This window comes from Podarcis tiliguerta (genome assembly GCF_965153285.1).
Source record: "Podarcis tiliguerta genome assembly, chromosome: 12".
NCBI classification, from domain to species: domain Eukaryota; kingdom Metazoa; phylum Chordata; class Lepidosauria; order Squamata; family Lacertidae; genus Podarcis; species Podarcis tiliguerta.
In genome coordinates, this window is record NC_139545.1 from 18,344,313 (window position 1) to 18,371,356 (window position 27,044).

Sequence of the window (27,044 nt, forward strand, 5' to 3'; positions counted from 1 at the left end):
TTCGAATCCCCACGACGGGGTGAGCTCCTGTTGTTTGGTCCCAGCTCCTGCCAACCTAGCAGTTCGAAAGCACGTCAAAATGCAAGTGGATAAATAGGTACCGCTCCGGCAGGAAGGTAAACGGTGTTTCCGTGCGCTGCTCTGGTTTGCCAGAAGCGGCTTAGTCATGCTGGCCACATGACCTGGAAGCTGTACGCCGGCTCCCTCGGCCAATAAAGCGAGATGAGCGCCGCAACCCCAGAATCGGTCACGACTGGACCTAATGGTCAGGGGTCCCTTTACCTTTAAGAAAAGAAAAATACGTTTGGAGATCTAAGGCCAGATTTCTCCTGCCACATGTAATTTGGCCTTTAGCTACTGGTAAATTCCATCAGTTACACCCAATCAGTTGGCTCAAGTTTCTATATTGTTTTGTGTTTACTGTCTATTTGGCAACGTAGTTCCAAATAATACTATAGCAAGTCTTTCCTCTCTTTCCTGTTTAACGTACCATCTCTCCATCTGTGTCTTAAAAATAAAAATCTAACCCTTTCTGCTGCATTGGTTGTGTGACTTTGTGGTCTTCTTGCTCATCTATTGCCTGCATATCATTCTGCAGATACACATTCATATTTTACATATCAGCCCCCAGTATTCTCAGGCAACCAGACTCACTGGCGCCTGCTGTGAATTGACCTATTGGACTTCTCCAAGTTCAGTTTCTACCTAATGACAGGCAGCTGCAAACCACCCACCAGTTAAAATCCCCCTGCTATGCCCAGGAGTGACACTATGTCAGAGAATTGTGGGAAATGTAAAATGATGGGTGGCTCACAGCTGATCACTGCAGATTGCCATTCTTCTGCCTGCCACTGCTGCTAATCTCACTAGGGGAGCACCAATGTTGGGGTGGGGGTGCCAGATGACCCTTTGCCAGGGCACTCTCTTAAATATGCTGCTACCCTAAATCCAATAACATCCTGAATGATACAGGCTATGGTTTAATGGGTGGACAGAGCTGAATGTGAGTGAAGCAAGCCAGCCGTGCATCTGCACAATTCCCTCTGCTGGTCTGTTACAATCTAAGGGATGCGGGTGGCGCTGTGGTCTAAACCACTGAGCCTCTTGGGCTTGCTGATAAGAAGGTCAGTGGCTCGAATCCCCGTGACCAGGTGAGTTCCCGTTGCTCTGTCCCAGCTCCTGCCAACCTAGCAGTTCGAAAGCACGCCAGTGCAAGTAGATAAATAGGTACCGCTGTGGCTGGAAGGTAAACGGTGTTTCCATGCGCTCTGGTTTCCGTCACGGTGTTCCATTGCACCAGAAGCAGTTTAGTCATGCTGGTCACATGACCCAGAAAGCTATCTGTGGACAAACGCTAGCTCCCTCGGCCTGAAAGTGAGATGAGCGCCACAACCCCATAGTTGCCTTTGACTAGATTTAACCGTCCAGCGGTCCTTTACCTTTTTACCTTTTTTTATTACAATCCTTAAACTGTGACTGCTCCACCCAGTAATTTTTTCGCTTCTCGATAGGTTTGGTGAAAATCAAGGTTCACCCATCCGTTGACACCACTGTTTTCCTTTATACAACCAGGGTTTCCCTTCACATCTCTTATGTTTTAAACTCCTGCCCTCTCCCTGCATACAGCAGCCACCATTACAGATAGGAGAGTATTAAATTTCACTGTCTGCCCAGAGGCACTGAAGGTGATATACCAGTGATAAAACAGTAAATACAATTCATTTTTTAAGAAAATTAATCCAAAGGCATAGCCACCTCAAAGTATTGCACTTCTGCTTTGAAATCCGGCTTGCTTTTATGTTTGTATCGCAAAAATATTGTAGAACAATGTAGCCAAAGTCCCAATGAAAGAAAAGAGTTACTCAGTTATGAAATTAAAAAAAATGAGCTACAAATATCCTATCATTACATGACAGAGTAAGCTTACCTAACAATGGCAGGATATAATTGATACAAAAAGTACATGTACAAGCCTGCTGGGACAAAAGGTTTATCCTTACTACTAGATTGCTCTCAGGGGTTGACAGCTTGATCCCTAAGAGTTGCAGAACCAGCGCAGAAAGGAGAAATGGGAATCATTGGGAACTCCCTCCTGTGTCTGCTGTGAGAATGAATAAGAATTTTGCAACATTCCAGGCAGTGAGAAAGGCAGAAATAATTAACAATACCTTCTGGCAAAGAAAAGCTGATTGCATTGACATTTACGCTAGCTAGATTGTATGAATCATTGCTTAGCCAGGTCAAACCTTTTAGCGTGTGTAATCTTTCTATTGCGTACACTGATTGCCCACTAAAACTATCTAGTTACAGCTTAATTAAAGTTCTCTATCTTATCCAGTGCTGAGAATGAGTTCGGCTAAAAACTTGCACAAAGGGGATCTCAGAAAACTGGGAAAGCTGACACCGTGTTATCCAAATATCTTCAAAAATTAATTCAAGTCTAGACTGCAAACTACATAGGCAAGGTTTATGGGACTGTTTCTCCACACTTAATTATACTGCAGGATCATATTACTTGACATGATGAACTGATTCTCTCATCTATAGAGAAAGAGACTGTATGCCACATTTTCACTGCTGGACTTAAATATTGCTATATAACATTAGTGCCGTTGACTAATTCTGCTTTTTGCATACCACATCTTAGACTGTATCTACCAGGGCATTAATGTGAATGTGGGGCAATTTTTCTATATGTGCATTCAGGGCTGGCCCACCCATGAGGCAGACTGAGGCATCTGCCTCAGGTGGCAGGATCCACAGGGGTGGCATGTCCCACCTCCAGGAGTGCATTGCCCACTGCCGCAGTGGCAGCAACAGCAGTGGCATGCTCCTTGGAGACCAGATCTGCCACTGCCTCAGCAGCCCCACCAATTCTGGTAATGAGCGATGAAGTTCCAGGCCTGATAGACAAAATGAAACCTGACAAGTTGCTGGGTCCGGATGACACCCAGCGAGGATTTCAAAAGAACTACAGTTCCCAGGATTTGGCAGGGGGAGGGGGACCATGACTGTTTAAGGTGGTATGATGATGCTTTAAATGTATAGTGCAGATGAGAGTCTGGCTGGTCAGAGGTGGAGACAGGTAGAATATGGCAGGCAACATATGAAGTCTGGCAGAAACAAGAGCAGACTGAATTTTCAAACCCCAGAACTGGTAATCATGGTTTAACCAGACCATTAAAATACAGGGTAGACATTTCAGTTTTCATTCCAGACTACATTTTGAGATTCAGTCCCGTCAGTAACTTCTGAAACATGAGCAGTCCAGGTTTGCTTTATCTTAAAACCCAACGTATAATGCATGAATACAATTTTGGAATCCTCAGAAAAAGCCAGAATGTGAAATTGCATTTCTGAGTGTTGGTTCTATAGAAAGGAAAGTCATCTGCTAGAATTTTGATACGTCATGCTAATGAAAACTTTTTTTGGGAGGGGAGAGGTAATGGGGCATGTAGCCTCTTGTACATCAGTCATGACCTTCGTCTGCAAACAGGTTTTTCATTCTGCTTTCTGCTCTCATGAATAACATTTCAGATTTCCTCTTTATGAACTGGCCTCAAGCTGAGGAGTAGCCTTCGTAGTTAACTGGCAAACTTCTTGGCCATTCGTGATTTTCTAAGCTTCAGGTTTCCCTTGACAGATTTAACCATGGATGAACTATTTATATTATGTAACCACAAACGACATGTAAACAGAGTGGAATCGGATTCAGAAGATTCGTTATTTGCATCAGCCACTAGCCATAGCAATAAAATAAAATACAGTGTAATGAAGAGGGAGGTAAAAACTTAACTACACAAAATACATTCTGGAGGTTTGCATCATCAAGTAATACCCGGTAGATCTTATTCTAATTGCCCCTGCTAATTTTTTGGCAGCTTTTGCTGTCATCTGGTTATCTTGATCTGCTAGAAGAAAGAACACAATAGCAATTGTTGAGTGACCCGGCATGGACAGTAGTAGAGGGGTGATAACTTCACTCCTCAAAGAGGAGTGGATAAAATTGACGATTTAAGAAAATCCCAGATATCAATCTGAATTTTTAAAAAAACGCCCATATATATCAGTTTTATTATGCATTTTGAACAAAATACAAGCATATTACCTCTTACAGCCATGGTTCCTTCTAAATCCATGTCGTCTTCTGTCGTAGCCAAGTAAGATTGTCTTCCATAAACACGGTTTTAACAATGAGTCCGTAAGTGACTGTGGAGGCCAATTCTGGATCCACACATGCTTCCACAGTGGAGACATTGGTTTCCGGGCGGGAGTTGATCACGGTGTGGTTTTGCCAAGCGTGCCTTCCTCTTAGCACGTTTCTCCCTTTCATCCTGAGTTTGAGCATCTTCAAAGCCCATGACACCTTTGATAAAGGCTGTTCTCCAACTGGAGTGCTCGCAGGCTAGTGTTTCCCAGTTGTTGATGTTTATACTACATTTTTAAAGATTTGCCTTGCCTTTAAACCTCGTTTGTTGACCACCAGCATTATGCTTTCCATTTTTAAGTTCAGAATAGAGTAGTTGCTTTGGAGGTTGATAATCAGGCATCTGCACAACATGACCAGTCCAATGAGTTGATGTTGAAGGATCATTGCTTTGACACTGGCGATCTTTGCTTCTTCCAGTACACTGGCATTAGTTCGCCTGTCTTCCCAAGTGATGTGTAAAATGTATGTCCAACGAATCTACAAACAGCAATTCTATAGTCATATTACAGCAGAGAGGAGCCACCACTATGATGGCAGAACAGCTGTTGTGTCCAACGTATATGTTTTGCCTAAGATGGGAGGAGAAAACACACACAAGTGTGTGTGTGTGTGTGTGTGTGTGTGTGTATATATATATCTATATATATCTATATATATATCTTTATAATTGACAGGCATGCCCCCAGCAACCATGGCAACACTGCCACATTGGCAATGATGCCCACTAACAATGGATTAATGCCCCCAACAAACACATCTGCTTCATTAACACATGCAAGCAGGGCTGACTCAGGGCATTCAACATGCACAAAGGATGGAGAAAATGTAGATTTACTCTGTAAATAAAAATACATGTGGGGCCCGGATCTCAGAGTCTTGAAAAGATGACACCTGGTGCAGGGTAATATTTTTTAGCAAGAGACACCAATGCAAGTATACAGCTAAGCAAGAGATGGAGACTTTATGGCCCTTCAAAAGTTGCTGGACTACAACACACATCATCCCAGATCATTGCCTGGGACTAGTGCTTTTTTCTGGGGGTATGCATACTCCTAAACATTTTGTGACTCTATGTTTGGCCTCATTGAGGGGCAGTATTTCAATATGAGGAGGAAAATGAGAGTACCCCTAAACATTTTTTTTTAGGAAAAAAAGCACTGCCTGGGAGTGATGGGAACCAGAGTCCAACAGCGTCTGGACTTCAAGTCCAGATTCCTCATGGGCAAATGATTGAAAACCATGGTCCAAATTAAGGCTCTGAATTAATACAAACTAATAAACTGCAGGGCACTCATCCTGACCTTTGTAATTTAACATATGAGCAATGATAGTAGTAAACAGTTAATGTAAGTATTTACTGGAACCGAGGTCTTCTTGGCTTGCATAAAATGATGCTGCAGCCATTATTATAGTTTGGGTTCCTAGCAAACTCTTTATAATTCATTATGATGCTGTTTTAGGTCTATTGTAAATTCTATCACCGATGTACATAAATAATAGTTTCTTCTAAGATAAGTCCTACATGGACCAATTTTGTGTGCCTCGTCTCTATCTACTTCCCCCCACTTAAAAAAAAAATGTGCTGAATACAACTGTAGCATCACTTGCATTGGCAATGAATAAATAAGAGCGATCATCTCAATGAGACCAAGGACTGGAAACTTCTGGCCTTCTATATGAAGAAGAAGAACATTTGCATCAGCCACTAGCCATAGCAATAAAATAACAGACAATGTAGTGAAGATAGAGGTAAAAAGTTAACTATACAAAATACATTCTGGAAGCCTTCTATATGTTTCTGGAATTCTGCTTGCTTGACCATAGAGAAGCTACTGGGGGTTGAGCCCAACAACCTCTACAGGGCCACAGGTTCCTCATCCTTGCCATAGACACTAACTATTGGAGATGGATGTGTGGCTGTGTTATTTCAGGGCTGACCTTTTCATTGAAGCATCTACAGTCACAAGTGTGTACCTGGACTCCCATGTGCTCTGCCAGCACTCATGTATGTTCATATACACCCTGCTGAGAGCTTTAGGATCTTTGGCTGGAGTTATGACACGTGCTTGTTATGGATGAGCGTTAACCCTTAATCTTATGCCCACATATTATAGCAAATAGGAGTATATATAAAAACGCCGCTTTAGACAGCAAAGTTACATTCTAAGCAGGTAGGCACACTTTAATTAAAGAGTGGAAAATTCCCTAACTATTCTAAAGGCCAAAAAGGTAAAGGACCCCTGGGCAGTCACGTCCAGTTAAAGGCAACTATGGGGTTGTGGTGCTCATCTCACTTTCAGGCTTTGGGAGCCGGTGTTTGTCCTTAGACAGCTTTCCGGTCATGTGGCTAGCATGACTGGCACAATGGAACACCAGAGCGCATGGAAACACCATTTACCTTCCCACCACAGCTGTACCTATTTATCTACTTGCGCTGGTATGCTTTTGAACTGCTAGGTTGGCAGGAGCTGGGACAGAGCAGTGGGAACTTCACGAGGATTCGAACCGCTGACCTTCTGATCAGCAAGCCCAAGAGGGCCATTGGTTTAGACCATAGCGCCACCCATGACCTACAGAAGCATGGGCATGACAATTTTGCCATAAACCCACACAAGGAGGAGGAGGGAGAGAAAGTATATCAGTCCTTAAGGCAAAGCAGAAGTGTGCAGACTCCTAGGGAGCAGTGGATAAGTTCTGTCTTGTTGGAGCTATGAGAGCCCACTAGCCTTTGAATCTAATGCTTTTTTAAATAACTTTTTGCCAAGGCATCAGTGTATAGAGGAGGGGGTCTGTGAAATGATTCCTACAATTTCCATAATCCCTTCCAGATTTTCCTGCCTATATCTCACCTTGCCCATCTTTGGTCATCCTGTTCCTGTTTGCTTAACAAAAGGGTGAAAGACATGTGATAGTGAGCAGTTATCTAATCCTAGGCATCTCTGTCTGAGATTTGTCTTTAAATCACCTTACCATTGTGTGGATGGATCCCACTGAAGAGATGAGTATCCTGTATTTGGCAATCCTATATTTGCATATGTTGATCTATAGGTCAGGTGTGTGTGAACTCAGAATATTCCTGAATGCCTGGAGTGTGGCTTGGGCCAGGTTACCAAGGAGTTCATAATGGAGGGCCTCATGTCATATTAGTTATGTCAATCTTATACTTATGCCACGATTTACAGAGATAAACCATAAGTTCAGATTCACACAACCTTCCTCACACTACTTGTAATACCAATGAAACACCTGAGACTGAAATGCGATTCTGATGTCGTGTTTACTGTGGGCACAACAGCCTTCAGTTCTATTTGCATTGAAAATTTATTTGTGGACAAAAGCAGATCTTAGACATTTTTTTGTTTTCCTTCTTGAAAATGTTGGATTTCAGCGATTTCCCCAATCTTGCATTTGATGATGAACTGAGCCATGAAGCTCATTAGAGTGATTTAGGGTCAGTTACGCTATCTGTCAACTTAACCTATCTCACAGGGTTGCTATGATTATAAAATGATACTGCTAGTGCTGGGAGAGAGAACGATCTATCTTGCCTTGAGTTCCTTCGAGAAAGGGCAGCATATATAAATGTAATAAATAAATACCGTACATATAAATAATGACAAGCTGATGGATACTGATCCAACAGGGAAAGAGAGTATTGACCACATTTGTCTTTTATGTACCACTGACCAAGACCCATGGCATGCTAACAATACCAGCTCCCAAGAGAATTTAACAGAATTATGAATTCTAAATGAAGGCTGCGGAGAAGTTCTGATGGGCAGAGAACTGATGGCATCAAAGTGGAAACATTAATTCCGGAAACATTTTAAACATTTAGAGAACTGACATAGACTTAATTGGGTGCTTTGTACTGAGCCAAAAGGTTGTCCAAACTCATTTGTAAATTGGCTATGCAGCTGCTAAGAGTGAGGTCACTCCCTGAAGCAGTGCAAGGAGTCCATGTGTGGGAAGAACATGTTCTCCCAAAACAGACTCTGGTGGGAAAGAGAATGTTATCTTGTGCAATGCTGTTCCTGTGACACCTTGAACTTAGGAAACAATACAATACATTTTGAATTTTGATCTGAGTATTGTAAGTAATTAATTATGACAATGCAGTGCTTAGGTACTGCATATATAAACCCAGCAGCACTGATGTGTACTGTTAAAATATTAGGTTTTGACCCAGAATACCGAGGTTCAAATCTCTGTTCAACCATTTAGTTTACTGAATGAGTCACTATTGGTCAACATACCCCGTGAAGCCCCTGTACTCTAAAATACGCCATTAACATTATTAAATAATACTAAATTGATGCATAGTTGTTTCATTACACAGCTTTTTATTCCATCACAAGTCCTGGCTATCACTGCTCCCCCTTCTCATTTCATTCAACTCATATATTTATTAGAAAGTGCATCTTAAAGTGTGGTATTATGAATCATGTTAAACTAATACACAGCTGCTTCATTAAATAGGTATTTCTCTTCCCATGCCCTATCAATTTTCCCACCCCCTTTCTCACATCATTTGTGAATAATATTTATTAAGAAGTGCATTTTTGGAAATGAAAAGGTGAACATAGGAACTATTGGGAGGAATGGAGGAAAACTTGCTCTACATGGATCTCTACTTAAAGCAGGGATGGGAACTCTGTGAACCTCCAATTTTTGGTGAACTGCAACTCCCATTACCCCTAATCATTGGCCAGACTGGCTGGGGCTGATGGGAGTTGGAGTCTAAGTTCTAACAGCATTGGAGGGTTGCCCTTAACAAAAGGATCCCAGTTCAGCAGGCCTGTTGAAAACACTTGAGGAGGCACCATGAGATGGAGTAGCAATATTGGGGAAAACAGACAAGTAGGCTGAGCCAGTATAAAACACGTTCCTATAGTAGCCTGCAGGTGGCGCTGTGGGTTGAACCACACAGCCTAGGACTTGCCGACCAGAAGGTCAGCGGTTCGAATCCCCGTGACGGGGTGAGGTCCTGTTGCTCGGTCCCTGCTCCTGCCAACCTAGCAGTTCGAAAGCACATCAAAGTGCAAGTAGATAAATAGGTACTGCTCTGGCAGGAAGGTGAACGGCGTTTCTGTGCGCTGCTCTGGTTCGCCAGAAGCGGCTTAGTCATGCTGGCCACATGACCCGGAAGCTGTATGCCAGCTCCCTCGGCCAATAAAGCGAGATGAGCGCTGCAACCCCAGAGTCGGTCACGACTGGACCTAATGGTCAGGGGTCCCTTTACCTTTATAGTAGCCTACTGGGTTGCCAGGTTTCAAAAATTGAAAATCAGGACACAAATGTCATTGAGCTTTTTGTTTTGGTTGCAAAAAACCACCACCACCATGTTTTTGATCTATTTTTAAAGGAGAATTGGCAAAAACAACACTGCCAATATGGGTAGCATTACGTCCGGATTTCCCCAGACATTTTATTTTTTTGGATGATTTTCACCCAGGCGCTGCTTCCAACCACAGTGTTCTGGGTATGTCCAGGAAATTCCGGACGTCTGGCAACCTTATATCCAGTGCTTTTTTCCCCTTTAAAAAAGTTTAGGGGTACTCTCATTTTCCGCTCATATTGAAATACTGCCCCTCAATGAGGTCAAACTTAGATTCACAAAATGTTTAGGGGTATGCATCCCCCTGTGTCCCACCAGGGAAAAAAAATCACTGCTTATATCTGCACCTTGAAATATGGCTCAGTTAAAAATATCCATATCGGCTTCTTCCTATATGGATGCACTTTATTCCTGTGTGCATCTGATCCCTTCCTCTCTGAGGCTCAGCTCTGCACGGGGACCTGCTGCCCCATTGTGCATCCTACTGCCTGAGGCGGTTGCCTTACTTTGCCTCATGGGTGGGCCGGCCCTGGGCTGAAAACCAAGAGGGTGGAAGACTCAGTGGCAACTCCTTCCGAATACAAACGCGCATGTAGGACCACACCGTTAGGCTCCTACTCATCCACCGAGTTACTTCAGCTTCCGAAGCAGCCATTTGTTATGGGGGCTGCGGGGAAAACACCTAATGATCTCATCCGCCATAGTTGTTTGTGGATTAGGACCGCAGGTTTTATTTTTTTATTTCCCCTCAAGGGGTCCGTTTTAAACACTGTGAAAGCAGGATTGCCTGAGCGGCTTCCAAGGGCCGCGCACAGCGATTCATTCTTCCTCGGGCCACGAAGGGATGTGGTTAAAAACGCCCCACACTGCCTCTCAAGCACCGTCGACGCCTATTCAGACAACCCCCTGAAGCAATTTATTCCCCCTCGCTCGATTTCTCTCGTGTTTGTGTATGTGTTCTGTGTACTCAAGAGGGACTTTTACTTCTAAACAGCAGCGTGCATGGGGCGGGGACGGAGAGGCACGCCGCCCTGCATGAAGGGCTCCCCTTGAGTGAGGAGGAGGAAGGTCGCGCCGTAAATCCCCCTCTGCCTCTGAGGAGAGAGACAGAGAGAGAGAGACAGAAGAGAGAGAGCCGCCTCGCCTCTCCGCGTCATCCCTCCGGCCCAGGAGGAGGAGGAGGAGGAGCCGCATTCCCGCGCCGATTGGTCGGCGCTGCTGCCAGTCGCGCAGGCGGGCGAGGGGCGCGGCCAAGCGTAGAGCCGGCTCGGCTCCCGGCGAGAGCAAAAAAGGGAAAGAAAAAAAAGCGGCCGGCCGAGTCAGGAGCCTCGTTGTGCGGTCGACGTCGACGACAGAAGAAGGAACAGTGCCGGCTTGTAGTAGTAATAGTAGTGCCAGTACCATTATTCCTTCCAGCGCAGCCACCCTCTCTCCTCCCGAGCCCTGACCATGGACGAGGAGCGGTCGGGGGAGCAGATGAGACCGCTACTCACAACGGTAACTGAAGAGCGGCGGGAGGAGGCGGGATGGCAGTTGGCGGTTGCGCGCGAGGGAGGGAGGGGGGGACGTGGAGGGAGGCGCTCGCGCCCCTTTATCTCTCCCGCCTTTCCCCTGGGCTGAGGGCTCGGGCGGCCGTTGCTGCCGCCGCCGCCGCCGCTGCGCCTCTTTGTGGGGGCGGAGCCCCACCGAGCGCCTCACTGGGCTCCCTGGCTCTGTGAAGGGGAAGCGGCGCCGGATTAATGCCCGAGGACGCGACACAAAGCCAGGCGCTCTTTTCTTTCCGGTCTTGAGTCTCCCCCTCACACACACAAACCGACAGGTGTCAGTCTCTCTCCTTCGCCTCCCCTCAGCCCTTCCTTCCACTTCGCGCTTCCTCTTCCCCCCCGCTTCATCTCCGCAGCCAAACACTACTAACAATAACAACAGGAGCAATAATGTTGTGACACGTGGATGGAATTAAGACTCGAGGGTGTGTGCGGGGGGGGGGGGGCGGCGGTTTTCTTGCTCATGGAAACATTTCTCATCAGCATCATCTCCGCCGAATGAATCCTCCACTTGGCGCGTGTGAGGAAATGGAGGGAGGCGCGCGTCTCCTTCCTTTCCACAACCAGCTCCTGCTGGTCTGGGCTCATTGCTTTTGTTCAGGCTCAAGAGCTCTTGATAGGGTGAGGGGTGGGCAGAGAGGGAGAGGGAGGGGGGAGCCTGGTTCTTTGTTCGAAGCTCCCCCCCCTCCCTTCTCCCTCTTACCCTTCTAACGTGCTCCCTTCATTCGGGCTGGGAAGTGTCAAACGGGGTAAAGGAGGATACATAATAGGCAGGCTGCAGCGGGTCAGGGCTGGCCTCTGCTGCCCTATGGGAACTAATAATAATAATAATAATAATAATAATAATAATAATAATATAAAAGGACATGTGTCCTGGGCACAGTGCAGCAGGCGAGGTAGGGGCATCTCCAGTGAGATGCCTTGCTTGCCTTCCGTCCTCCTGCTCCTCTTGACTCCTTTGTGAGTGCAAACACATGGCTAACCCGAAGCAGCTCTTTTGTCCTCAGAGCTCAAGGAAGTGGCAGATAACTCAGCAGTGATTCACTTTACTTCCTTTCATGGCTGGGGGTGAAATGAGGCGCAGTCTGTCTCTTCCCCGCCACCCCACCCTTCCCCGCTTTTTAAAGTGGTACTAGGAAGAAAAACATTAGTGGTTCATCACAGATTTTTTTTTTTTTTTTGCCCCCTTGCGTTTTAGATGAGTTAGCCAGGATTTTTACTGAGTGTTTCCATGACTTTGTCCTGCTGCTAAGGTTGCGTTCATTCCCAAGGTTCCTTTGGACTGTGCCGTGGCACATAATCTAGTTTTAAATGGCACTAGGAGATGGAGAGCTCTTCTTATAGCAAACAAAGTTAGGCGAGTGAACAACCCAGTGTAAAAGCTTTCCCTCTACTTCATTTGACTTGTAATATGTATTAGTACCATGTGGCAAACAATTTAAGTACTGGATTTAACTTGATTGCTGCACATTAGGATCTACATCTACAGCAAATTGTTCGATATAATCTAAGTAGAAAGGTAGTGGTCTATTTTTTCATTGGTATGGTAATACAGTTTTGGTGGACTATATTGTGGGTAGTATTGAACTATGTATTACCTAATTAGAGTATGCCTATTTAAATGAAAGTAAATAAATGTCAAATTAATGTGGTTTATGCACATTGGAGGTGGCATAATAAATAATGCTAACTTGCACAAAAGACAGTAATAGAAAAAGAGTTATTACTCCTGGTCTATGATGAGGGGAACAAAAGTAGGGCTCCTAAGATCTCTTGGACAAAGAGTCAAGAGTCTTTAGCTTCAGGTTTGCCAACAGCCACAAACAAGGGGGGGGGGAGCCACAGGATTTGCTCCTTTCCTGTGGTTAGTAGATGTCCTTAAATCCAAATACAGTAATGTCTGATCTTTTTGATATCCAGCTGTCACACAGAAGTGACACTTGGAAACCATGCCAGGTTTTTTGCCTGGAGTGTATCTCTAAAAGTTACTTGCCCAGTTGTTTGCCAAGGCTTCTGGTGTGGAAAGACTCCACAGTTATAGCAGTTTTCATTTGGCAGGGATTCAGGTCTCTCATCTTAGCACTGCTTTCATTTATATACCACCTCTGCCCTCCACCTTGCCTCATCTGAGTGTTGCTTGTAACTAGGGCTAAGTGTCTGGCAGCAGACAAGCAGAATGTTACTTTGGGAAGGGTAGTGTGTAAGAAAGGGAGGATGCATTTGATCCGATTGCTGATTCTGCAGTGGTTCCTTTGACCCTGTGGGTTCTTGTGCTCTTTGGCTATCCTCTCATTATGCTGAGTATGAGTGATCTGTTGCAAATATATTTTGTTTTGTTTTTGGTCATAGTTTTTGAGGGAATAATTTTGCATCTTTTGAATTCTTACAGATTACAGAAGGAGGCGGTCGTTCCAGCTTCTTGAAGGAGGTGGGGGCCCATTAATCTTTTGAGTAGAGAAACGCATGACTACAAAAATTGAATTGCTACATTTACTTTTAAGATATATTTTTACATAGGAGACTATGATATATTCACTGAAAGATGCTAGAGAAGATTGGATTTGGTTTTACAATCATGGAGAGGGTTAATGGTTCCTGTTCTCATAAACTTACATAGATTGTGGTCTGCCTAGTTCTCTTTTCCTGTCTAGGAAGAAAAGAGCACTCATTTATTTTAATATGAAAGTGTTTTTATAATAAAACGGATGTAGACCTGTGCGTATTTCCTTTTTGCAACAATTAGCTCTTCAGCTACGTGTAGTTCTAGAATGTTCAATTGCACCTCCTTTTTTGCTTTGTGGCAATGATTTTTGATCAGGCCTTTTTATCATTTACAGTTTGAAGCACCATATACGGTATAGGTTTTCTGAACCTATCTGGAGGCTTTCACAGTAATATTACAAGTACTAATAATATTTCACAAGTAATATTAACCATTCTTCTCAGGCAACCTTTCTATGGAATATGCCAGCATTAGGATTTAATGTTTTGCTAGAAGTTGGATCTGTGTTGATCTTCTGATGAAGCGTCTTGCATGCGAACTTTTTGGAGGGTTTCCTATTGACTACTATGAAAATTCCTTGAAAGTAAAAGGCAGCATCACATTTTATCCGGCACTTATGATAAATCATGGTGTGAATGCCCTAGGAAGATAAGCAAATCTTACTGCACCTTATACATATGTAGGATCCTGCATATTATAATCTACACATCTATAGCATCCTGAGTGCTTCTCAGAAATCTGTTCTTGGAAATCTGGAAGGGTATTTTTGGAACATTTGAAATGAGCCTACAGCTTCCTACAGTATCTGTTGAGGGTCATTTAATCAATCTTAAACTAACCAATCCACTAAAATAGCTTTAATTATTTATTACTATTCTCTTCTGCACCGATGATTCATGTAGGTGCATCCGTGTCCATGGTTGCAATTAGTTGTACCAGGTGGCTATTGGATATGAGAGAAAGGGGTGAACTTCACCCCATGGCCTACTAGTAAGCACAGCACTCGCCTCCTTTTGAGTTACCTGAAGTAGGTGGAACAAGAAAAGATGAACATGCTGGAAAGAGGGTTCCTCTCTTTGCATGCATGCTAATCTATTTCCTGTTCTGTTGGAGATTAAGAAGATGAAAGGGACTAATAAGTGAACTAGATAATTTCCTAGCATTTAATGAACCTGAGATAAGGATGGAATTCTTCAGATTCTAATGTAGAACATTTCCCTCTGGTTTGATCCAACTCAATTACCATTTAATATTTCAAAAAGTCATGGCTGCCTTTATATAGCTGTCTAAAAATGCAATACTGAAATATAATAAATGCCAGACTATCCTAAAAAGGCAAGGAACTATATGTATTTGTGCAGTGCTATTTAGCTCTTGTTTATACAACTGAATATAGCTGGAATAGTCCCCCCCCCCAAAAAAATATGATGAAAATACATTGGGTGAAATATTTTCTACCTGCTATTGCTCTGACTTTCCTGTATATGCATATTGTGCCTTGTGTTTTATTTTGTTAGCTAATAGTGGGACTGTGCATAGGATTTCACAGACGTGTGTGCCAGAAAAAAATGTCTTAACTCAAAATAGCTTGTACATATGGGTTCCTGCTATAGAATTACACAAACTTGTCACCTGATGGCATTGTCCTTCATAAATCACATTCAGTCATTACTCCGTTATGAGGTTGGTTCTTCATCATTCTCACAGGACTTAAGTATTTTGGCTTAAAACATTTGGTTGCAATGTTGTCATATTTTTTTTTGTTCTTTTTATTGACTCTTCCAAAAGCCAGCTAAATTGAGGTTATGTACTTAGTTTGCAATAACAAATCTACTTGATTAGCCTGCTTCTAAACTAGTGAAAATAAGAAAGGGTATTAGCTGAGGACTTAATCAAGACACCTTTTGAACGAAGCATTTTGCTAAGCCGAATTTCATGGTTCCTGACAATAATTCTAACTTTATTTTGCACCTTGAGTGAGCTTTAGCTAACCTTGTAAGTAATTGTACACACAATTCTAGATAATATGCAGCTCTATAAAATAGCCTGAAGTGTAAGAATAGGATTACAAATCCACATATGATACTGTGTGCATTGGTTTTATATTGCTCCAGAGTTAGCTTGCAGATACCCCACTGAAAATAATGACAAAACTTAATATTGATTTTGATGGCCTAGGTCTAGGACTACACTGAAGAGAATCATGTGATGGAATATTTTATGGTGCACAGAAGCTCTTATCTTAATAGAAGCAGGATAGATTAAAAAAAAAAAATCCTCAAATGAGATGCAGAGAAGAGAGGGGAATTAAGAAGGCTAATGCCAGGGAAGCCCTAAGAGGAAAGGCAGAGGAGAATAATAGCATCATCAATTCATTCAAATTCAGTAGATAGGTCAAGGAGTTTTTTCTAATATAAGACACTCATATAAGCACCCACCTAGCATTTGAGACTTTCTGATGATGACCTGATCTTTATTACATCCCATGGGGATTCTAAATTACCGGTAGTCCCTGCTGGGACAAGGCCTAATGCTCTGAAGTTCTCTTGATAGAGGTGTATAGCTGCTTCCTTCTGCCTTTTTGAAAATATAAACTTCCTTTTTGAGAATCTTTGAGAATTATTTCTTGCCTACAGAATTATTTTGTGTGTCTGTGTTTGCCTTAATTTTGTTGATGATGCAGGGCTGGGGGGTGGGGAACTGATGGGACATGCAAAATAACAAAGAATTTCTTAGGTGAAGGACCAGGGCTTGCATACAATAGTTAGAAACTGTTTGACCTGCCTAGTAAGATTCTGACAAGAGGTAGCTCGGTACAGTTCAGCTGCTGAAAACCTTTGAACAAAATTGCTCACTCATAATATGTTCCGTTCTACTTCTGTCATTTCTGACGGGTAATTTTGAGATGTGTTCTTGTTGTCCCCCCACCCCATCTCCTTTTTAAAATGAAGGCTGGGAGTGTCAGCTCAGGACTTTTGACATATTTGAATATGCGATTTACAAACACTTCTAAATAATGATATATCTCACTTTAAGCTGAAACATAGTTTAGAGGTACTGCTCTAATTCTTCAGTGAGAATTTTTGTTGTTTATGGTTTAGTTTGCTTTTACAAATATAGGATGTTCTGTTGCAGAGGCACTAGAGGGCACTGCTCTCATATCTTGGTTAGAGAAATCCTGTGTTACGAAAATGCACATAATATGTGGAAAGCCAGTGAGGACTTCATTTATAACATTTTAGGCTGTAATCTTATACATAATTACCTGGGAATAAACCCCATTGAACTCAGTTGGAGGTTTTAGATGAGCTGAGAGGTAAGTAGTGAAGAAAGGAGAAATCATGAAGGAAGAATATACACAAATAGCCAAGGTAAGATGGGCCAGAGCTCAGAATAAACTCACGCTTGCAAGAGAGGTTAGAAGATGGGTAGGCAAACTAAGGCCCGGGGGCCGAATCTGGCCCAATCGCCTTCTAAATCTGGAATGCGGATGGTCTGGGAATCAGTGTGTTTTTACATGAGTAGAATGTGCCCTTTTATTTAAAATGCATCTCTGGGTTATTTATGGGCCGTAGGAATTCGTTCTCTCCCCCCCCCCCAATATAGTCCGGCCCCCCACAAGGCCGAAGGGACAGTGGACCGGCCCTCTGCTGAAAAAGTTTGTTGACCTCTGGGTTAGAAATAAAAACGGTTTTTGTGGCTATGTTCAAAGCAAGAGGAAGAACAATCAAGTAGTAGGTCCCTTGCTTGGAGAAGATGGGGAAATGCTCACTAACACGTTATCTTGGAAAAACTGACAAGTGGGGTGCCTCAGGGTTCTGTCCTAGCCCTGTTGTTGTTCAAATTCATTATAAACAACTTGGATGAAGGAATTGAGGGGATGCTCATCAAATTTGCAGATGACACCAAACTAGGAGGGGTAGTCAAAGCCGCTGAAGACATTATCTGGATTCAAGATTACCTTAACAGACTGGAAAACGGGGCCAAAATGAATTTCAAGAGGGACAGATGTCAGGTTCTACACGTAGGCAGGAAGAACCAGCTGCAAAAATATAAAATGGAGCTAGGCCCCTTCCAACTCTGTGATTCTGTGACATCTGGTTTACCAGTAGGACTTGTGAAAAGGATCTAGGGGTCTTAATAGATCACAAGTTTAACATGAGTCTATAATATGATGCTGCAGCAACAACAACAACAAAACTAATGTTATTTTAAGCTGCATCAACAGAAGTATAGTGTCCTGACCAAGGGAAATAATAGTCCTGCTCTATTCTGCCTTGGTCAAACAGACCATACCTGGAGTACAGTCTCCAGTTTTGGGCACTATGATTTAAGAAGGATATTGACAAGCTGGAATGTGTGCAGAGGAGGTTGACCAAGATAATCAAGAGTCTGGAAACCAAGCCTTATGAGGAACAGTTGAGGGAGTTGGATCTGTTTAGCTTGGTAAAGAGGAGACTGAGAACATATATGATAGCAACCTTCAAGTATCTAAAGGGCAGTCACATGGAGTATTGAGTGTTTTCTCCTGTTCTGGAGGCTAGGACCCGAAATAATAGATTCAAGTTACAAGAATATACATTACCACTAAACATAAGGAACAGGAAGAACTTTCTGTCACTAAGAGCTGTTCGACGGTAGAACAGTCTCCCATGAGAAGTGATGGACTCTTCATCCTTGGAGGTTTTTAAGCAGAGGCCGGATGGCCATCTGTCATGCATGATTTAGTTGAGATTCCTGCACAGGGATTTGGACTACATGACCCTCAGGGATCCCTTCCAGCTCTACAGTTTTGTGAGTCTCTGATTTGACTTCTGAGTACAGTTGTTCCTCCCTTTGCGTCTGGGATTTGTTCCGGAGCCCTGGATGCTCAATGAAAGGGACACTCAACAAAGTGCTGCTCTGCGCATGCGTGAAGCGTGATTTAGCACTTCTGCGCATGCGGCAAACCCGGAAGCACCCAGTTCCGGTACTTCCGGGTTTGCCACAGACGTTGGACAAAGTGGACCCTAAACGGGACGGACTCAAAACGAGGTACCACTGTAGATGTGTCAGATTACACTGCACACTTGGCACTCCTGAAGCTAGTATCTTGGTCATGGCAATAAGCCATACTTGTGAATAGATACAGCTATTCTTTTCTTCATATATAAAGCCTTCAGCGTGTTGTGGGGTACTTAAAGTGTGTGTGGACAGGATACATGGATCATACTTCAACTACAAATAAAACTTAACTAGTTTGACATCTATGGAAATTGAAGTGCACTTGTGCTAATAGCAGAAAGGGTGCTGCAACAGGTAATGAACCTAGGAAGTGATCTAGTTAGCACAGAAAGCCAAACCATGACTTAGCATGAATGAGAATACATGCAGGTTGTTGGAGCAAATTTTGCAGCCACAGTGCTCCTTCTGAGCCATGATTTGTCTTAGCATTGTGTTCAAACCCAGGCTTGTGGTTTGTACCTTCAGACAAACTCCAAGTGATAAGGCAAGAACAAACTTTTTTTACAGCTTGTGACTTGCTTGTCTCACTCCCAACATTCAGGTGCAATGCTTTACCAAACCATGGCTTTTCCCTGGGTAGCATGAGAGCAGAACGGCTGAGCGCAGAACACCTGAGTGAGGAGCAATAGAGCTTTGATCTTTGCTTGAGCAACCTGCACATTACTGCCAAACCCTGGTTTAGCTTAGTGTTAAGTGCAAGTGGGGTCATTGTGTTCTTTAAAATATCTGCTTGTGTATAAAATATGTGTTTGGAATGTGACTGGAAACATATCACAGGCATTCAAATAGCTTTTGTATAATGATTCCAAATTATTACTTGCTTCCTTGTTTCTGGTACATATGGATGTGTGGTGGTTCCTCTTCAGACTGTAGTGTTAAGTGTTGATAGCAAAAAAAAAGGTGATTTAAAAATATTGCTTGATACTAATTCTTCATGAGCAATGGGATTCAATAGAATATTTAATATAGTGATGAACAGCATATGCAGTATTTTGGATTCAAAATATACTGAAATAAAGTCTCAAGGCTTTCTTCAGATGATCTAATGAGAAACCATTTATATGAATGTGAAAGTGTGTGTTTGTAATCAAGAAAAGAGGAATGCCTTGCTTCCATAGGTGGTCAGAATATCAGCAGGGTAAAAGATGCTTATTCTTGAGGCTAGCTTTATGTTGCCAGGAGATTGAGAAAAGGAGCGGCTGACATTATCTGACAGTTCTTTTCCTTCAGCAGCTCTGATGATATTCTTAAGAAAATAATTTATTGTTTGCTCTGGCAATAATCACTTTTGCCTAGTCAGGGGAGATTGTAGAAGCAATTAAGAACTGCACTCATGTTTTCAAATTTTGAATGTCTGGTGAATGCATTTAGTTCATATGACAATTTGTATGACATTTAGATTAGTGCACAAAAGAACATGCTTGAAATTGAGGTCTAGAGTTGTACTCTGGTTCAGAGGAAAGCTTGGGATAGACTATCAGCAATACTTCAGAGGAACACATTGTGTGTTGAGTTCTCTTTATTTTTATTGAGTGTAAAGCTAAAGTGGCACAGGCCTAGGCTAAACAGAGTCTATTCCTAACTCCTGAAGTAGTAGTAGCTTAGTACAGTATGTTCTGTCACAGTGATGAAAGGAGGACCAAGCTGGAAATGCCAAAAAGTGCTTCTGCTGATTGACCTAGTTCTATAAGAACAAAATCTATTTGTTTCACTCTTTGTTGAGACTTGATGCATTCAGTGTATCTGCACTATCTTTCTTCAAGTCACACTGCTGCTAGTGTTCACTTAAATTAATCATCTGTAATGGAATCTACTTAAGCAGCGTTTTGGAAACTGCAAGCTGCTTAGTGTAGTGAAAAATAGACTCTTAAAATCAGATTATATGATATGCAATTTCTAATTACTCTTGGCTATTACTCTTGCCTATATTTGAATACCCTAGACAAGGCAGTGGCATGTTTTGAATTGAAGGACAATGGTTCTTCCCCCACTTCCCTCTCCAGTTCAAGAGACACTAAAATCAATTTAGCGGGTATATCAGACCTTTTACAAATCTAATTATATGCTGCTAAACAGCAAGGGCCCCCAAAGGCCAAAATGGAAATTTTTACATATTTCACTCACTAGAGCTGCGTAGTTAATTATATAGCTGTTCTTGCTCACACGCTTGTCAGTCTCTGATTATAGTGACCACCAGCCATTCGAAATTAATTTTGTATTATTTGCCTATAGGGATGGGGCTGGCCCTGTGTCATTCTGTCTGACAACCAAATTCCTATTTACCTAGTACTGGCCCACATGGAAAAGAATGGACCGTTAGTGCCATTTTCCTACCTATAGAGCTGGTACTGGTCCTGTGCCATTCTGTCTGTCAGTCTATTTACCTAGTACCAGCCCATATACCAAAGAATGGACCTTTGGTTTCTGATTTCTGAATTACATATTGGGAAATGTTCTTTATAATGTCCCCAAGGCCATCAATAGTATATATATTTTTATAATGTTGGAAATAATTCCTGTGCATGTGCTATTTGATTAATACTTTCATTTGACTTTATAGTTGGTGAGTCTACCCACCCAGTATTTAAAAACCGAAATGTGTAAAAACATTTCTTTCATAAAGGAAATGCAAGCACTGGCAGTGTACAGGGATGAATTGTCAATCCCCATTCAGCCATGAAGCTCACTTGGTGACCATGGGCAAGCCACTGCCTCTCAGCCTACCCTATTTCAAAGGGTTCTGGTGGGGATTAAGTGAGGTGGGGAGGTCCTTGTATGCTACCTTGTGGTCCTTGCAGTGGCATAGCGTGGGTTGTCGGCACCCGGGGCAAGGCAAGTAATTTGCGCCCCCTAATCCTTGGATTTGCGCCCCCTAACCCTAACCCCCAGATGTTGCGCCCGGTGCGGCCGGCCCCCCCTGCACCCCCCACGCTACACCACTGGGTCCTTGGAGAAAAAGGTGGGACATAAATGCAGCAAACAAATAATCATTTTGTTGTTCATCAAATGTACCTCCAAATGTTTAGAACAGTGCCTTACAACATGAAGGTATTTCATATATTTCAAAAAACTTGAGTAAAGCCAAACAAAACTCACAGAAATAGTTTATTAGTAGAAACATATGTTTGAAAATAAGCGGTTCAACACATTTCATTTCATTTATAAACTATATATCACATTTATCACTCAACTCTTGTGCTGTTTATCAGTATTGGCATATATTAAAAGAGTGGACAAAAATGAGCAACATTTCCCAAAAGTCAATTACCCTGTATAAAATTGTATATATCATATTCCTTCTGTTATTGTTTTAGCACTTTTAAAATACTTGTTTTCAAGAACCTTCACTCTCTGGTTCAGAAGTTCATACTGGGATAATTTCGGTAGATAAGTATAGGCAGATAAGAATAAAAGTGTGCAAGTCAACTTACTAAGGTAGGCAGTGGCAACAACTCAATTATTCCATTAAATGAGCACAGCAATGTCATGTGGACCTAGCTTTCAAAAGCAGTCTTTTCCCTCGGTTTGAAAATTGTCTGAATGCCTTGGCTCTTCTGTCATTTCCTTTACTCTGTGGCATAACAGAGTGAACAGCTATGAGGACTGTATGTGGATCAGTAGAGGACTTCAGAACCAGGCTTTTTGATTCTTTCTATCATGCCTGTATTGTTTTGTGACAGTCTTAAAACCTTTATTCTCTCTGGGGTTTATTTGTGTTTTTTTTTTTTTTTGTTTTTTTTTTGAGGAGATGGAGAAGTAGTTCCGGCAGTACCACATTGGTCTAGGTAGAAGTAGGAAGCAAGTGATATTTGAAAGCCTTCAACAAAAGTAGTTCTCACATCTGTAGGAACTTATGAAAGACTGAGCATTCACTTGACAAACAAAAAGCAATGTTCAGCACTGGTGCTGAATTTTTCTGACATTGTCCAGAATGTGTGTCACCTTGTGAAGGTATATGTGTGTCTCTGTGTGTTCATCCCACCCCGCTCCACTCCTTTGAAAGCTGATGATGTACCATCATTCAATTTATTAGTTGACATTATAGTATCTAAAAACTCTTTATTTTTAAGGGAATTCACCATTTGTTTTAAGTTTGACAATAGATATTTGCTCACGTGCACACACACACACACACACACACACATAGATATACTTTTGTATATCATTCTGGGATTTAAATTTTTTGAAGTGGTTTATAAGTATTATAAACAATAATTAAACAGCCCCAACTGTAAAGGTTACGTCATACTTCTCAGCCTTGCATTACTGTATATTTATGTGTGGTATAGCAAATGTGCAGATTTGAAATTTGGCTTTGTAAAAAATGCACTCGTTAAACAGTTATCCTTTTTCGGTGTAGCCTTTTAAGGCTGTGTTTATAAAATGTTCCATTCTATTTTAGGAATCTAGTTTAAGAACCAGGTATTAGTAATATAATAACCTGGTCCTTGGTTAACATTATGGTTACTTCTTGTTTTGCATTTGGTCCTTAAAATAAAAAATGTGGCAGAGCAGCCTTTAAACTAATAGGGTGGGGGCCATTTCATTCCAGGGATGAGGAGTAAAATGTTTATCATTTTTCAAATGGGGGATGGGTACAGTGAGGCATTGAGAAAGCAGGGGCACATGCTAACTATTAGAGAAGCAAAGGCACCATAGGGTAAAACCCATATTCCAAAGACCAAACACACTAGTTATGGGTGTTTATATGCTACTGCTGGAAGCCTGTGAGCCAAAATGGACATTAGCTAGAGTCTTTTGTTTTGAGAGAAGAGCATAGATATAATGGACATAAGGGAAACTTGGTGGACTGGGGGGGGGGGGAGAAACCTGTTAGACCTGGTTATCTCTGTTTAAAAGTATATAGGAAAGACAGGGAAGGTTGTGCTGGAGGTGCTGTAATCCCATACCTCAAAGAGGGCATAAAGTCCAGCAAGATAGAAATCCTCAAAAGGGCAGACTCCACAGAGTTGCTGTGGTGGAAATACCAGGCCCAAAGAATAATTAGTACTATTGTCCAGTGAAAAAAACACCCAGGTTGATCTTGAGATGGAGAATGAAATCAAGAAGGCATGAAAAATAGGATGTAATGTAGTAATAGGGTAAAGGTAAAGGGACCCCTGACCATTAGGTCCAGTCGTGGCCGACTCTGGAGTTGCGGCGCTCATCTCGCTTTATTGGCCGAGGGAGCCGGCGTACAGCTTCCGGGTCATGTGGCCAGCATGACTAAGCCGCTTCTAGTGAACCAGAGCAGCGCACGGAAATGCAGTTTACCTTCCCACCAGAGCGGTACCTATTTATCTGCTTGCACTTTGACGTGCTTTCGAACTGCTAGGTTGGCAGGAGCAGGGACTGAGCAACAGGAGCTCACCCCGTCGCGGGGATTCGAACTGCCGACCTTCTGATCGGCAAGTCCTAGGCTCTGTGGTTTAACCCACAGCGCCACCCGCGTCCCAATGTAGTAATAAGTGACTTCAAATACTCTAATGTAGACTGGCTACATGTGTCACAGTCATGACGAAGAGATAAAAATTTCTTGATACCCTAAATGATTGTGTCCTAGAATAGTTTCTCATGGAACCAGTCAGTGACCTTGGACTTAATCTTAAGTGAAACTGAGGACCTGGTATGGGATGTAAGTGTTGTTAAACCAATTAGGAGCAGTGGCCATAGTGCTATGAAATTCAACACACACACACAAAATTGTTTGTTATATAAATATTTAAAAGGCTTGGTTTTTACAGTAACATGTTTTTAAATTTTTTTTTTGGGGAGCTGCCCAGAGTAGTTGGGCCAGCCTGGTCAGATGGGCAGCATAGAAATAATAAAATTATTATTATTATTTAAAAATCATTTCATTCATTTAATTCATCACCATTTTATAGAGGTAGTGAAGTCCACCAAGTTGGATGCCTTTGAAACTTGATTAGGTCAAAATCATGAAGGGTAAGGCTGTCATTGGTTTCTAGCCATTTTGACTATGTTCTGCCTCCACTGTCAGAAGCAATATGCCTCTGATTACCAGTTGCTGGTAATCTCAGATGGGCAGAGTGCTGTTGCACTGATGGCCTGCTTGTGGGCTTCCTATAGGCATCTGATTGGCTGCTATAAGAATTGGATGTCAGCCTTATGTTCTTAAACTCTGGGGCAAGAAAGTGTATTGTTAAGAAGACCAAAATTAGTTATAAACCACAATTTTGGTTTCTTACATAACGACAGGATAGTTTTTAGCAGAGTCCTCTTCCTGTCTACGTGGGAGGAGGAAAGGGGAGGGGGAGAGCACAGAAGCCTGCTCATGTATCTATCAAATGGTTTAGTGTTATGTGCAAACTAAACATATGTATGTAGGAACTTGTACCTTATATTTCGTTCCTTAGAAGCTATAGTTTGAAAAATGATTCTTGGCATCTGCTCTGTAATGGGAATTGATCTTCCTTCCTCCACCCTCCCACCTGCAGTACTTTTTATAGATCCCCAAGAGAGCTTTTCAGGCTCAACGTAACTAGAAAATTGGCTTTTATGAATATATAAATGTGTACAGTGTTTGAGACCTTTTTTAGTTTGGGGATTTGAGTCAAACACAGTGACGATAAAACCTTGGGCCTTAACAGCAAAACATTCATATTGCAGGCCGTTTTTAGCTACTACTGTAGCTAAACGTTAAGTCACAAACCACATAGTTTCAATTCCTTTTTTGGTGTTCCCTTGGTGGGAATTGAAGGCATGCCATGTTCCTCAATTCTGTTATTATGTGACCTGTGCTGGGTGTAGTTACTGGCCTGGAAGACTAAGTATCTTTACAAGATAACTGGCTGCAACAGAGTGATTTATACAGCTGTACATCTGTGTTGGCTGTACTGTTATAAAGTAGTTATGTGTGGTCTGGTTTCTTCAGGCTCATAGCACTGCAAACTTGCACAAGGGCATTCTCCATTTCTTCAGCATCAGCATGGAAGGAACACATATAGACAAGGAGCTGGTAAATACTTCTTTCAAAGAAATAACATTTTAAAGTGGCTAGAACAGAACTCACGATATTCACTCTTGTATGTCAGATTGTGTAAATAATTGTCTTGAAAACCTTTGTAATATCAGGGTTTAAAATACACACAAATTTAGCTATATAGTCTTTTTATAAACTCCTTTAGCTTTATAATGTATGTGACTGAAACCTTTGACTCAAATACAATTAATAGTACTACTTATTAACTCATTTCTTTAGAGAGGGCAGATTTTTTCAGGATTAATGTATGTTAGGAAATTGTACTAAAATGTGTTAAAAGTAGTGTATTGTGAAATTACAGGTTTCTTGTCTAAACATACCTTCCACTAAACTTTCTTAGCACCCTTCTCTCCTTTATGCACCATATTATAACAATTTTTGTTAAGTCTGTAGTAAACTTTTGACTATGTAAGATTCTTGGCAGGTCATCTGTACATAATCAGGATTAGAAGCTCATCAGCATTCTTTGTGAAACTAGTATCATAGGTATTTTTCTCAGTATCATGTTCAGTAGAGGTTAACTATTTAATTGGAAAACAGTATGGTTTAAAGTTAGTGAGAAAAAGCTTCCTGAGTTCCATATTTGATAGAAGTTGCAGAACATGCCTAGATAGCTTTACTTAAGTGACTTATCAATATGGAGGTATCCAACATTTAAAAAACATGTCTGATTCCAGTAGTCTCCTGGACTTCACTTTTCATTCCCCACTTATTCTGTTTTGCTGTCTTCTAGGAATATATCTTGCTGTAGTAGATAATGTGGTTGCTAACTTGGATATCGATTTAGTATGATTTAAGTCTAACCCTTCGTCATGTTAAAAGATTTTCCATGTGGCTGCATGTAAAGAAAATAGGTTTGAGAATCTTAGAAAGTTTCTCAGTGGTATATCAGCTTTTGTTACATGAACAATTGTAACATAAAATCAGGTAAAATCTGTCCATATTTGTAAGGTCTTTTTTTAATGTTTCTGCTTGTGCACTGGATGATAGAAAGGTGGTCTTTAAGTTTTAGGCTGCTATCCTAACCCCAGCCCTGCCTGCCAGTGGAGCCTTGTGTAGTGGTACAGCCACTGCCACATCTGCTACCCAGCCACTTGCGGGGAGGGGGGCAGGGCTGGTGGCAGCAGCCGCAGCAGCATGATTGGGCTTGATACTTGCCAGCAAGAGCCATGAAAACAGCTTGTAATCCAGTTCATTCCAGGCCAGCACAGCCCTGCCTCCTCCCTGCCCTTGTTTCATGCCGTTCTGTTACGAGTGTGTACATGGATCCGCATGTGCACAGCCAGCACTCATGTTCACTGCTGAGAGGTTTAGGATCTTTTCCTGGAGTTATAACGTGTGCTTGTTATGGATGTGCTTTAACCCTTAATCTTATGCCCACAAGAAGCTCCCACTCAAAGAAATGAAGCTTGGTTTATTATATAAAACAGGAGCGACAGAAT

At 42.1% G+C, this 27,044-nt stretch overlaps 1 protein-coding gene across 14 annotated transcripts in view; it reads left to right on the plus strand.

Moving 5' to 3' along the window:
* Positions 1-9,577: 9,577 nt before the first annotated feature.
* SLC4A7 (solute carrier family 4 member 7) overlaps positions 9,578-27,044 on the plus strand; it is a 66,198-nt gene continuing 48,731 nt past the window's right edge. For 2 of the 14 annotated variants that reach the window (XM_083405664.1, XM_083405665.1), the window contains exons 1-2: positions 9,580-11,045; positions 13,482-13,520. In XM_083405664.1, the coding sequence (XP_083261790.1) occupies positions 10,998-11,045; positions 13,482-13,520 (87 nt within the window). In that variant the 5' untranslated portion in view covers positions 9,580-10,997. Of the gene's footprint in view, positions 11,046-11,168; positions 11,370-13,481; positions 13,521-25,334; positions 25,579-27,044 lie in introns of those variants that run through there. The other 12 variants (XM_083405659.1, XM_083405660.1, XM_083405666.1 and 9 more) reach the window with 12 other exon arrangements.